We start from the raw sequence: 13,937 nt of genomic DNA, 5'->3' as shown, positions 1-13,937 counted from the left end.
AAAAGAAATATGTCCCCATTGCAGAGTAACTGAGCAACAATATATTAACTACTAAGATTACCAAAGTAAGTTATCTAAATTATAAAATAGCAGATAACAAAATGTTGCAAAGTGTAGTTATAGAAGGGCTTAAAAATAACTACTCTGCAAAAAAGCATCAGCTGCTCACTTTTTCAGATTTTACTGTGAGCTAGAGCATGTCCAGACTACAGGCAACAAAAGAACATGCAAAGACACTACACAACTTCTGAAGACAGAAATGAGTATAGCTGTTTAGATTTCCAAATATATTAATATAAGGATACAACACCAGCTATTGAAAGCCATTGCTGCTTTTTAATTTTTGCTCACACAGTATTTGAAACTTTGAAGAGCAAATGTGCTACCTCATCATAATATTAACTCTTCAATCATGACTTTTCCCATCAACTAAGTGGAAGATAAATATTTTTATGCTAATATTTAAAATAATCTTTATTAATTGCTGCCCCAATGTAAATGGCTTCATTACATACATAAGTAAAGAAATAAAACCCAAACAGAAAAGAGGAAAACACTAAGATGAAATAAGTAATACTATACTGGATATAAGCCTTTCTGTGTTTTGTTAAAAGGTCAGAATTATCTATTTCCCCAAGGAAACTCCAAGTATTTCACTTTTAACTTTTATAACAGAGACAGTGCAAAGTGTGTAAGTTACCAGAAATGTAAATTCACTAGTTATCAAACCTGTCCATTTTAATGGCAAATAACATAGCACTGCATAATCAAAGACATGTGACAGCACATCAGGCTTTTGGAGTCTTTGAATATATACTATGATACTGCTTGAGTCAGCACCATCTCCATAACACAGAAAAGTGAAAATGCCTTTTACAAGAGCAAGAGCAGAAGGTAAAGAAGTGATCTCCTTCTGAGGTTTATTTATAACCACTCCCTGCAAGGGCACACGGATACTGATCATCCTGTCTCTCGATGATGTACCAATACAGGATGCTGATGTACCAGTACATCAACTTGTCAGGAGCAGCCAGAGCAGCATTAAATAGCAGCAAGGGTTCAGTGATGTTACAGTGCTGAGTACACATAAAAGTTCCCATCAGTTTGCTGGTGCTGAAGAACGAGCGCTTCAGCTGCTATCCACGTTTGTTGTTTTCAGATGGGCATGCGGGGAGGTAACAAAAGCAAACACCATGGAACACTGAATCATATTCACTCCTTTTATAGAGCAGGGCAGAATAACACCAAAAAGCTTTTCTCTCCTCCACTCTTCCTTCATTTTAAGGTCTGTCTCATTGTGTGTGTACGACATTGGTACAACCAGTCCACTCCCAAACCAACTTAGAGATTTCTTCTACTGAGCCTTTGAAATCTGCATCCTCTCCTACTTGCTTTCCATGATATTCATCCTCAGCACTTTGTGCTGAAGAATTGGTGCTGATAGAATGGTCTGTATATCATCATGTTCTAAGTCTAGCTAGATTCTACCTGGAGCATCTGGAGTTTCATTTTAAAAGGTTTAGTTATATATGACGACCTTTAAAATAAAGCGAGAGCTTTTGGGTCAAGCTCTCAAAAACAATGATAGGAGAAACTCATTTGCCTCATTACTATTTTTCAAGATACCTTCCTATACATTTAATTGATTCACTGAGTGACTACCAAGCTAAAGTAAAATCAGCTTGTGACTATACACCTGAATACAAAAACAGATTACAGATTCCAACTTTTCATTACTTGACTTCAGTAAACACATTTTTCATTTACCATTAGAAATGTCTCTGGGTCTGATACTTCTAAATTCTCTGATTATGAAATTCCTTTCATATATTATCTGGATTTTAAAACCATCTCCAGCATTTTACTACTGTTGCAATACTATCTATGCTAACAGAATTCTGTCATACTCTAGTCTTGTTGCAATGAGGGGTTAAGGTGAGCATTTATCAGGGGTTGGAGGATACCCTGTCCACATTCTGCACTTCCACAGCAGGCATTAAACTCCAGAGCCTTATTCCAAAGCATATGGTTAGATTTAATTTTCTTTGCCAGCTCCCAGATACTTCCAATGTGGTATCCACTTTTTCTCTTGAGAAGGAACCTTTCTCAAGGCCTTTTCTGATCAGAAATTATTTTGTTGGCAGTCAGATCATAAATAAAGACAGAAGCACAATATTTTATAACCTAAAACTACCATTAAACACCATCAGAATTTTGTAGAACAAAAAGAATGAATTTATCTCACCCAGCTTCTAGGGGGGTTGGAACTAGATGATCTTTATGGTTCCTTCCAACCCAAACCTTCCATGATTCTATGATTCAAATGCTTTGACCTGCCCAGATGTGGACTAGATAGATATACAACAGATATAAAGACTAATCACAAAACCCTGGCAGTGGACAAGAAAGGGAAGCATTTGACAGAGACCACTATAGTATGACCAGTATGTCATCATAGACAGCATCACAAAAAAGATCTACTCATCTTCCTGTTCCACTAATGATACACATAGAATATTACCAATTATCTGTTTGCCAAAGGTATGACCTGTCAATTCAAAAGATAGACATACCTTAAATTATTTGCTGCATTGCACAAATTAAACAGGAGAATTATGGGAACCTTTCATTAACCTCTTAGCAAGAACATATATTTTAAAACAACTACATTCAAAAGGAAAATCATCTAAAGACCAATTTTGCAAGGCTGAACATCAGTGGCATCTATTCTCTAAATCTAATATTCTTTTGCCAGACAACAGAAAACAGATGCTATGTAGATACTTCAAAGCCACATGTAACTCACAAATTGCACGTGACCTACAGAATTCTTTGTCGTGATCATCAGCTGATGGTTTAGACCATGGCTGGTACAGGATCTCCCTTAGCAAGACCTGGACATTCACTGGGGGTAAATGTGCCAGCCAATATGAGCTTGCAACCATTCACTGCAGAACCCAGATGCTCTCCCAAGTCCTTAGTGCACTAGGGAGAAGCCACTGGAAGGGGTTGTCTCTGGGCACACCACCAAAGTAAGGATAAAGCTCAGCATCTGAAGGTGGAGGCAGCAACAGCTGCAGCCCACCAGGTACCACGAAGGAACTGCATGCAGAAAGTATTCCCCCCATCTCTGGGTAAGACAAGACAGCTTTGAAGACTTTCAACTCAATATCTAAATGATGTAAAAATCAAAATTGTGATAGTCTTTGTGCAATTGGATTAATATTCAACCAATGTCATGCTCATATAAGACAATTTAAAAATCCTGCCTAATCAGTCTTAATTTTTAGATGTTATGGATGATCCAAGCAGAGCAATATATCCTATAGGATATCAAAGTCTTTTAAAACGTGAACCAACAGCACCACTTCAAAAACATCTTGAAACTTCTGTATTTTTAAATTTATGTCCCTTATAGTTCAGAAAAGACACAGGCAGGAGACAGAAGATTTTCCCATCTAAAACAAAAAAGCAAAGAGAAGTTCTGACCTCAAAAAGCAGCCAGTTGACACCAAGATTGCTTGCTCATTCCAACAGCTAGCTGAGATACCAGAGCAGATATAAAGAAACCTCATTATTAACTATCATTTATTGATCCATTTTTTCTTTTGATAATAGAGCTGTTATTTTATAGTCAAAATCTATGCTTTGTTAGAACACAGTCTATTTTCATTTTATGACTGCTAAGCATAAAAAGTAAAATGAAAGTATGTGTAGAAAAAGAAGTGGACTTTTGGTTTAGGTTTTCACTTTTTTTTTTTCTTTTCCACAAGTAGTTAAAACCAAATAAAGTTGAGCTGCCAACAGTCCCACTGTCTACCTGCCACTGAAGGCAAGTTTGTGAACCTCAGGAGAGGGTGAGTTTCCCACCAAGCTGCAGACTCGTAAGGAGATGTCAACATCAAATGCCAGAGTCAGGCCAGAAGTCTCTTTTCAATTAATTTTTTTTTGAGAGTACTGATGAAAAGATAGTCCACAAAAATGAGGACAAATCGTACTGTCACAACTACCCAAAAAGCAACAGAATCAAGAGTCAAATGAGATCAAAAATGGTTAGTATACATGACTGTACCTTGGTCTATCATTTGGAAGATATAATTTATCAGTGCAAGCAGTGCAGCTTGTCTACTATATATAGGGCTAAACCCAGATGGATTCAGTCAAGGAAATGTGAGGATTCTAGATGCCACCAGAGTCGCCTTGCGCACAAGCTTCCTTATAGCTTTCCCTAAAAAACAAAGAAATTCAAGACAAAAATGGTGAAAACTTTCCTCATCTAAGGATAATTTTTCAAGCAGGAACAAAACTGCTGACCCTGTAAGCAAGCAAGCACCTTGTTCTCCCAATCACTTTCAATAACAGAAAAATAATTCCTCAGTGGACATTCCCAGACTTACAGGAGTGTAAGTCACAAGCTGCAGCCCAGATATTTCTAGCTTCTATATTCACTTACAGCAGTGTAATTAGCTGAGGCTCAGGAGAGTTTCCTCCCTCATACTGCTAACCCCAAAGAAGTAGATACTAACTTTAGAATTACCAGCCCTGATCTAAGTCACTGAAATAATTAAGTACCTTGAATATTCCTTAATGTGAAACCCATTGTATCACTGTTAAAGGGATTCAACTCAGATTAATCAATTTACCTTCCATCAACAACAGTTCAATCGAATGCTTGTTGAAGCAGAGTTTGAAGAAATACTAACTTCTTCAGCTAATAAAATTTAAAATGGAGCCCAGAAAATCAGTCTACAGGATCTAGAGAACAGGTGCTCTTTCCCTTTAAAAGGTATGATCTTCCTAGTGAAAAAGGTAAAAATTATAGGAAAAAAAAATCACACAAGCATATTTATTTCAGAGAAATGAACTGTATTTCTGTCATCAGAACATAAGGAGATGAAATTCAGGAACCACATTTTATATTAATATTGGTATTCAAACCAAAGCAGCCCAAACTACCAGCCTCATTCCAGGTCTGTATAGCATCAAAGAGAAAAACCTCATGGATCCATGCAGAAATATATTCTTCATTTTAATTTACATCTTTCACTTTTCAAAAGCCTTTCTTTTCTAGGAGTTACATAGGAAAGCAAATACATGCAAGCACTGAATATGAAAAAAAGGAAATCTATTATATGTTCCAGGGTGATTTCAATGCTTATTTACACATGCTTACATTTAAATTTGCAGAGCTTTGAAATTCAGAAAGATGAAGTGCTGTATCAAAGCAGTTCTTTTTATTAAGGCATTTGTCATTGTGTGAATCTAGTCCAGACAGCAGCAATCCATTCCAGTTAGTTACTCAGGTCTGTATTTGTGTGCATCATGCACTCTCATGAGAGAGTTTTCCTTCTACTTATGCTTGCACTATTTAAAGCAGTACTTTTAATAAACAGTGAATCTGAATCAAGCCCACAGTACTCTTTTGGTGGAAATGGGGCAAGTCCTCTGGGTATGTAGATCATCATATCTCTATTACATAATTTCCAAAAGCAGTGGAGGTACAATACTTACACCAGAAGAGGGACTGCTGTACATCACTACTTCAAAGATTCAGTATAAGCAGTGAAGAACTATCAGTATGTGTATACAACACGTGAATGGTAAATAAAGTGACATGTAGCAAGCCATACCTTTGAACAACCCATCAGTGCAGAGAGTACTCTTTATATAACCAAATTTAAGTACACTTCCCATCCCTTACATTGCAATTTCCTTAAAAAGGCAGAGCCCTACAAAGTGCAATCCCATTCCTTATGACTTGCCTTGCAAGTTGGGTGGCAAGTAGACATCAGCAATCACTAGCCAAAGGCAATTTTTAGGTGAAGTAATATAGGAATAAACACGTACTTGAGATGTGACCCAAAAAATTACTAAAATTAATATCTTGTATAAATGTTCTTAAAAATTATTAAAATGCAAGGGCCACTGCAGAACAATCTTTTGAGAGCTTGAATATTCTTGTCCACTTTCTGCCTTAACAATTTTAGATGTTCAACACTTTTTAAATGATATGATCAATGACACTTTGCTCAACAAAGAACAAATTAAGCTATCTCTAGATCATCTATGTCAGCACTGGAAGACCTCATCAAAGTATTTCTTTTCAGAGAACAACTATACAAGAGCTCTGACAAGTCTCATTTCCATCATTTCTCTAGGAGCCATTTGTTGGGATTTTCCTCTTTTACATTTCAAACCATCATCCCTTAATGAACTCTCCACATCCCCATCATCGAGTGAAACTCCACATCAGGGACAATAACTGTCACTTAAATACTGGCAATGTGTTTATGAACATTTTGATTCCGTAATCACCTTCAGGATGTCTTCCACGGTATTTTAATATCCACAATGGTCACAAATCAGCATTATTTTTCACAAGTGCCCTCCATACATTTTAAATGCATGCCATAAAAAGGCTATGTCCAAGAAGAACAAATTCTCATTCTTTGCTTTCCATCCTGTATTTATTTATAGTTGAAAAATCAATATAAAATATCTCATATTAATTATAATGCAAAACTATCTGCCATACTCTAATGCTATAATGCCATAATGACTGCTAGTCATTTGTACGTATCTCGCAACTTAGTATATAGTTCTCTTTTAAAATAAGTTAAAGAACACTAATAAACAATAAAAAGCTCATCTAATAATAAAACGCTCAACTGAAAACATCAGAAGATAAAACATCCGTGAACTGTGTTATTAAAATCACACCTGTAAAAAGGAGGCACGCTTAAAAACCCTCTCCTGGATATCTGTTTTTTATGTACTTACACATCAGTGGCAACAAACAAATGTGAAATACCACATGCATTAAATTTGGCAAACCAAACCCAGAAACTCTAAAAATATTTCTTGATCCATCCAGATTTTTCTAGGGTTTTCATTTCACTGAAAAATGTGGGAGATTGTCCCACGAGTGTATGTTTAAAGCATAGATTTGACATAAATAAAAATTAATAATTGACCTAAAAAGACTTTAGTCTGTTTAGCTAAATAGTCAATGGGAAACACTCCATGTACTACTTATTAGGGTACAGGAATCCCAGTGTAATAAATTAAGACTTGCTCTTTATTATAAGCAAGGAAGAGTTTTACGCTTCCTTTTAGTTTGCTATGACACATATGGTTTTGCTCTGCTGGTTTTGGGTCTGGTTTTTTTTCTTGATACTATCTTGGCAGGTGGATTTTTGATTCTGTTTGATGAGCTGATGCACATCTTCATCTTGATCTCTTGCAAACTCACATACCACATGCGTTCAGGACCTGTATTTCCTGAACATCACAGCTGACTGCTTTACTATCCTGGTGGCACATATGCAGCACACTCAGGTTTGCCTGGATGTCCAATAACAATGAGGAATTCAACCACTGAAACTGAGCTATTACGGAGGGGGGAAAGCTCACCATCTCTACCAGCACCATTTAAAGCCTCTCCAAGATTCAACTTCATCACTTTGTTGCTATTCTTAGTCAAACCCCTGATAACCGGGAGGTGGTTTTGCTCATAGTGAGAATAGAGATATCATTATTCACTGCCAGCATTTTAGTCCATGGTGGGACATTATTACCTGCATACAGAAAAAGAAGGGATAGCACATAAAGCTTTGGGACAGCAAACAAACAAAAGCTCTCATGACACTTCTGGGAGCAACAGGCAAAGGCTTTTTCAGAAGATCCTGCTATCCATAGGGAAAGGACTGTGACACTGTATTGTATAGGGCACGCAGAAAAAAGCATTCCAAGTAGAAATCTTTACTTTTTTTGTCCAGTTATTTCCATATTCAAATATGTGTTTCTACATACTTATTGTTATCAGGTATACTGTCTAGATTTTGATGGACTTCTAGTATGTAGCACTGTCTTCTACAAGAGTCATTTCTAAATTGAAATTTAAAAGTTTTACTTTTGGCATAGTCATGAGTTCAGCAGTAAGTTGCTTTCTGTAAAAGAGGTTCTGTTTTTTATTTGTCCTGCTGATACAGTTGCAGGCTGGGTGGGTTAGAAAAACCACCTTGCCTCAAAGCCAAGAAGCTCCATAAAACCTGCAGAAGACTCGCAAAAGTCCATCCCTCCTTTTGTCCTCGCCTATCAGAATATACCTCTAACTATCTAATTTTTCTTTTATCCTTGTATCACTGCAGCTACATATCAGCACCATTAGAACTTCTAAATCCTTCTACATTATCTAGCAGTCTTCCAGAATTTTCTGATTAGCCAAGCAGCAACACTAAAATTGGGCAGACAACCAGCAGTCTGTTGATTTTCTATGAGTAAATAATATCCTCTCGGAAACATCCTACCTTTTAGTAACACAATGAAAACCAATCAAAAGTGGATACAGAATAAGAACACTAGATAATGTTCTAGCTAGAAATTACTGATACCTTTTGGGTGATAAAACAATATAGAGAAATTAGTCCAGTTATTCAATTTTTAACATAATCCTGAAAAAGAACGAGTGCTGTTACCACCATTACTAGCATCTAGTTACACATCAGAATATATATCACAGGCATAGACTGTGATATTTTCTAAAAACTCAAATTCTGCCGTTCTCCCAACCTCCTTAGATTCTTCAAGTCAACAATACCTGCTCTTTTGATACAGCTCTAGCCTTTGTGACCGATTTCTTATTCTGGGCTGAATCATCACAAAAGCCACTTGATTGGCTAAAAATAATAAAAAAACTGCTGAATACCATAGCAACTGCCTTGCAGCCTTGCTAACATGCAGGAAGGATTTTTTACTTGAACAAGAGCTACAAGTGAAAACACCAGGCCGAAAGCAGATCTGGCATAATATCAACAACGCCACAAAAACACAAAAATTGCTTAACCCCTCCCCAATCTCTTCCCTGTAATACCTTTTGGGTAGCAATGAATCTTCAGGTTCTTATTAAAATACAGTTCAGAGAACAAGGAAAAATGTGTCCTATAGTACTGATTCTATGTATATATCTAGTAAGGATTAAATTTTGAAAAATCAAGTCATGGAAGTAGAGTAGTAGTAGAGTCTGACCTTCAGTTTTAATTAATAATCATATCACTCCATAAATAAAAGGATTAAAAGTTTCTAAAGAAACATTTCCAAATATACTTAACTCCACATTGCCCATTTTAGTGATCACTTTTAGGAACATACCAAAGCAGTCAAGATATTGATAATAAAGAACAATCACTTAACGACAAAACCCACTAAGAATTGCATAAGGCCTATAAGGAATACATTTGAAAGAGTATTGCTGTGGAATTACAGTAAGTCTGCATTCAGTTTATAGGGCAACGTTTTGGCAGAGGCTGCCCCATGTTGGACAGAGGCAGTTCCAAGACAAATCCACTGCTTGTCCAAGTTGAACCCACAAGTTGTGCTGGTGGTACCTCCGTAATAACATATTTAAGAAAGGCTAAAATACCTCTGCAGCAGCACCTGTGAGAGAGAAATGAGAAAACATGAGAGAAACTACCCTGCAGATGCCAAGGTCAGTGGAGGAGGAGGAGGAGGAAGTTGTTCTGCAGGCACCAGAGCAGAAATTCCATTGCAGCCAATGGAGAAGACGAAGGCAATGCACATTGTCCTCCTGCACCTGATGGAGGACCACAGTGGAGCACAGATCCACCCTGCAGCACATGGAGAACCCCATATCAGAGCACGTGGAAATGCTCTGAAGGAAACTGCAGCCCATGGAGAGCCCAGGCTGGAGCAGGATCCTGACAGGAGCCGTGGCCCACACAGAGAAGCCCACACAGGAGCAGGTCTTCTGGCAAGAACTGTAGCCTGTGGGGGACCCGTGCTGGAGCAGCACATTCCTGATGACTGTGCCCTGTACAAAGCATCCATACTGCAGCAGTGGAGAAGGCCACATGTTGGAAAAGCTTATGAAGGACTATCAGGACTATGCCTGAGTGGGACCTCATGCTGGAGCACGGGAAGAGCAGGAGGAAAAGGAGCAGCAGAGATGAAGTGTTGTATACTGACAGTAACTCATTCCCCATTGCCCCTGTGCTGCTCAGGGGTGGCAGGAAGTGGCAGAAAAGTTAGGAAGTTGGGAGTAAAGTTGAGTCTGGGAGGAAAGGGGGTGACAGGAAGGTGGTTTGAGTTTTGAGGGGTTTTTTGTCACTAACCTGCTATATTTTTAATTAGCAATAAATTAATCTTTCTCAAGTCAAGCCTTTTTAGCTTGTGACACTAACTGGTGAGTGATGTTTGTCCTCCTTTTTCTTTCATCTTATTTTTTTCCCCTGTCCTGCTGAAGAGTGGGACAGAACAGGTTGGTGGGCACCTGGGACCCGGCCAAGGTCACCCCACCATGGAGTACTTGTGTTTGAGGAAAGCATAAATTTCTCCTAGGCAACTGAAGCTATGTAGTCTTTGCTCTGAAGTAGAGGTACCCACCTGTTCTAGGCGAGCTATAATATGTCTTCACTGCACAGTGAAGAATCACAGTCCCCTCTCTTCTCCACCACATTTGGGGTGGCTTTAATCTGACGACTCTATTTGCCTGCATAAAAAGGACCAAGACTGAGCTTGGCTTTACAGGCCAGGAAAATTTCAGCTTTGTTCCTCCTTGTGCATCATTTAAGAGGAATTCAAAGGTCCTATGAAGTATTATCCAGTCAAGAAGGCAAGATACAATACCCACAGCACAGCCACTTAAATTGCTTTTCACATTAGGGCTAATTTTTAAACCAAAGAAGTTAAGAGTTAAGTCCATAACTCCACAGTATCAAAATAATTTACTTGATCTATCAGCATAATTTCTGAGCTTTTACTGACATTAAGGAGTGTTATAAACCACACACACCTATCCATGCACTTTCTTGCAATTAAAATGAGGGATAAAGCCTTACTCTGGGTTCCTAAAAATAGTGGCCTGGTTTTCCATTAAGGAAATAATTAACTATAAGGTGATATTTTTGGTAGTATGTTTTTTGTATCTAATAATAAATGGTCACAAAATTCTTCAGGTCTTGACCTTCAAACTTATGCAGTCTTACAGGGAGTTTACGGTCCCCAGAAACTCTTCCATCAGAGACCACAGACCTTGAATCAATGAAACATACTTTGGGTTTTGGAGGTGATTCCATCACATCAGTAAATTGTTTGACATGTTCTGTACATGTTGCTGGAAATGGGCACCTTTCTGTTTTGTCTCAGATCTCTGATATATCATAAAGACATGAAATCAGCCTAATTTTAACCATAAGTCTGTGCTTGATATCTACATACCTCAAGGCATGTCTGTATTTATAATATATATATATATAGCATGTATACAGAACTTGTTAAACACTACTGAGAACTATGTACCTACTCAGAAAGCATGCATGCCATTTTTCTTCCAAGAGATACTTACTTTATTTCAACATCACAAATTCATTTACTTCACATACCATAAAAGAGAGAAAAATTTACTAATCTGGCTCCACAAACAGTAGATATCAAAAGTATAAATAAAGGAAAATCAGGACAAAGAGAATCCAAGAAACTTAGCAAAACTACATTCAAAGTTTTAGTTGCCCTTGATTTTAAAACACGTGAGTATCCAACACTTTTCTTCCTCATCAGATAAGAATGCTTGATGGGCTGATCATCACAGAGTGCTCACTCTTCCCCATTCCTCATACTTCAGACTGGGATTTTATGGTTAACTTGTTTTGAAAAACCTTCGTTTTGTTTATAATGGATGAAGCAAGGAATCTTTTTTTTTCGCTTGAACAGTTATCCAGGAAGAGCATACAATGTGAAATAGTACTCTGTGGTTGGTATTACTCAGGCAAGCACACTTTGTCCAAAAAAACACAATACATAATATGTATGCTGGAGATGCTGACTGGAAGTATGGCCCTATGATGTGCAAGACCAGATTTTGTTCTCATGACAGTAATTCTACTCAACTTACGTCAATTACAATATATTCTGTTCCCCAAAATGTTAAATTTGCTCTGAAGAGTTTACAATCCTAAGTCAGAATCCAAAGAAAAGCAAGGAGGACAAGCCAGAAAAATGGTTACCCATTCTGCACACTTAAAAACACACTCACTCTTGCCTCTATAAATTAGAAAAATGTGGATCAAGGACAGAAACTTATTGCAACAACAAAGGTCAGACCTCAGGGAGGGCTGGAATACAAAATTGTCATTGACCAGAGTTCTGAAACAATTTTTCCATACTCAAAGTGGCATGAAATAATTGACAAAGCTGCAGTACTGCAGGAGACATCCAGTGACTGAAGCACACAGTGGTAATGCCAAAACTAGTGCTTGAAAGTAACTGCCATAACCATGGTTCCAGCTGTTTCCAAAACTTTGGGAGAGGGCAACAGAACAACAGAATGTCAGAGAATCCTGCTATTCTATTATCCTTCATTCACCTAGCAGAAAGGCATTATCTGAGCACAAATACTTATATTGTTCTTATCACAAAATTTGCTATGACAAAATTATTATTATAACAAAATAATTATTTCATAAGACAGTATTATCAGGAATTTTAAAAGTAATTTGAACCATCATTTTTTTGTTAAAAAAAATAAACTGTTTAAGAATATATATCTGCATGTTAGCCCAACTGATGAGTGTCTGGAAGCAACTTATCCATGAGAAGGAAACTCTGTGGCAAGACCGCTGGAACTGTTCCTCCTACTTAACAGTACTGTTGATACCTCTAGGGCCCAGGAAAAGAATTACAGAAATCTTAAACACAGAAGAGGGCATCTTAGCACAAGCACAGTACACTCAGACAAAAAACAATCTGCCTGATTACCGTCCAGTCACAGGAAAACATCTAAACCATTAAACAGATGTGCAGCACACCCAGTCTTATGTTATTACAACCTTTTACTGTAGAACTTCATTATTTCCCATAATATTCAGATTTCTGAGTTCAAACAAGAGTTGACCTAGGCAGTTCAAGGTGTTCTGCAAACTAAAGATGTTTGACTGGTTAGTCTCAGAAGAAGCTGTGTTAAGCCACAAATTTAAAACAGACAGATCTATCCAAACACCCTGTCAAAGATCCCCTGCATTATACACAAAACCAGCAGCTCTATAAAAGGATATAATATTATTGTCTCTGAGAAGTTTTTCACCCCATTATGAAAATGATAAACCACAGCAATGATGTTATCTAACTCGCCAAAGGACACTTGTAGAATTAGTAGCTAAGTAAGAACAAAAAGTCTTTATTTTAGGTCAATGAAAAGTCTCCATCTACACATGGGTCAGTAGCATAAAAGGCTCAGTACCATTTCATTCCATCATCTGCAGTCCAGTTAAAAAATACAAACAAAACAGTGTGTGTAGTACAGTTACTTAGTGTGTGAGACACAGAAAAAGCAGAAACAAAGAAAGAGAGAAATTGCTTTACTTTTATTGTAAGTCTTTAGGGTTTGCATTATTTTTGGGACATCTCAGATTCTAAATAACAACATTCAGAACATGCACTGTCTAGGTGGGCCACTTCCTCTAGGACACAGTTGTTTTGAAAAATTTTTATTCCCTGTTGGTAAAGTAACAAAAATACAATCAGTGAACTGTAGATGCTTTTATCACATTTGCTTTTTGTTGGTTCCAAGGTCCATTGTCATAAGGAATCCCTGTAACCAGCATCTGGGATGGAAACAAAGTAAGTGATAGGCATCCCTACCTCCAAGTCCATCTCCAGAATCAACCTCATAGATGCTCTCCCCTTCCATGTTGTCTTAGGATGCAGCAGAAAGCAAGATCTTCATCAAATGATTTGCTCAGGCTCCAGAAGGAAGCTGAATCCACCCACTCTGCAGCCAGCAGGGAATATCTTTCAAACAAAAACATAAAAACAAAGCCATTGATCCACTTCTGCTGTACAACAGAGAGGTCATTTAATTTCTCCCTCAAGTCCTCACCTTTTCAAGACTGTGTGTCAGTTAGATCTACATCCAATACTGCAGC

The 13,937-nt window shown here is 37.6% G+C and overlaps 1 protein-coding gene across 9 annotated transcripts in view; it reads right to left on the bottom strand.

Moving 5' to 3' along the window:
* The window catches only part of PPP2R2C (protein phosphatase 2 regulatory subunit Bgamma), a 192,239-nt gene that overhangs the window by 83,510 nt on the left and 94,792 nt on the right, over positions 1 to 13,937 (bottom strand). For 3 of the 9 annotated variants that reach the window (XM_018089167.3, XM_018089159.3, XM_018089144.3), the window contains one exon: positions 4,073 to 4,228. The exons of 4 other annotated variants lie outside the window; for them this stretch is intronic. In XM_018089167.3, the coding sequence (XP_017944656.1) occupies positions 4,073 to 4,085 (13 nt within the window). In that variant the 5' untranslated portion in view covers positions 4,086 to 4,228. Of the gene's footprint in view, positions 1 to 4,072; positions 4,229 to 13,653; positions 13,804 to 13,937 lie in introns of all 9 variants that reach the window. 2 more of the 9 variants (XM_029961866.1, XM_018089137.3) reach the window with 2 other exon arrangements.

This window comes from Manacus vitellinus, unplaced genomic scaffold, assembly GCF_001715985.3.
Source record: "Manacus vitellinus isolate BGI_N305 unplaced genomic scaffold, ASM171598v3 scaffold_0_pilon, whole genome shotgun sequence".
NCBI classification, from domain to species: domain Eukaryota; kingdom Metazoa; phylum Chordata; class Aves; order Passeriformes; family Pipridae; genus Manacus; species Manacus vitellinus.
Note: the sequence above shows the minus strand (reverse complement) of the source record. Positions and strands in the feature narration are given on the sequence as shown.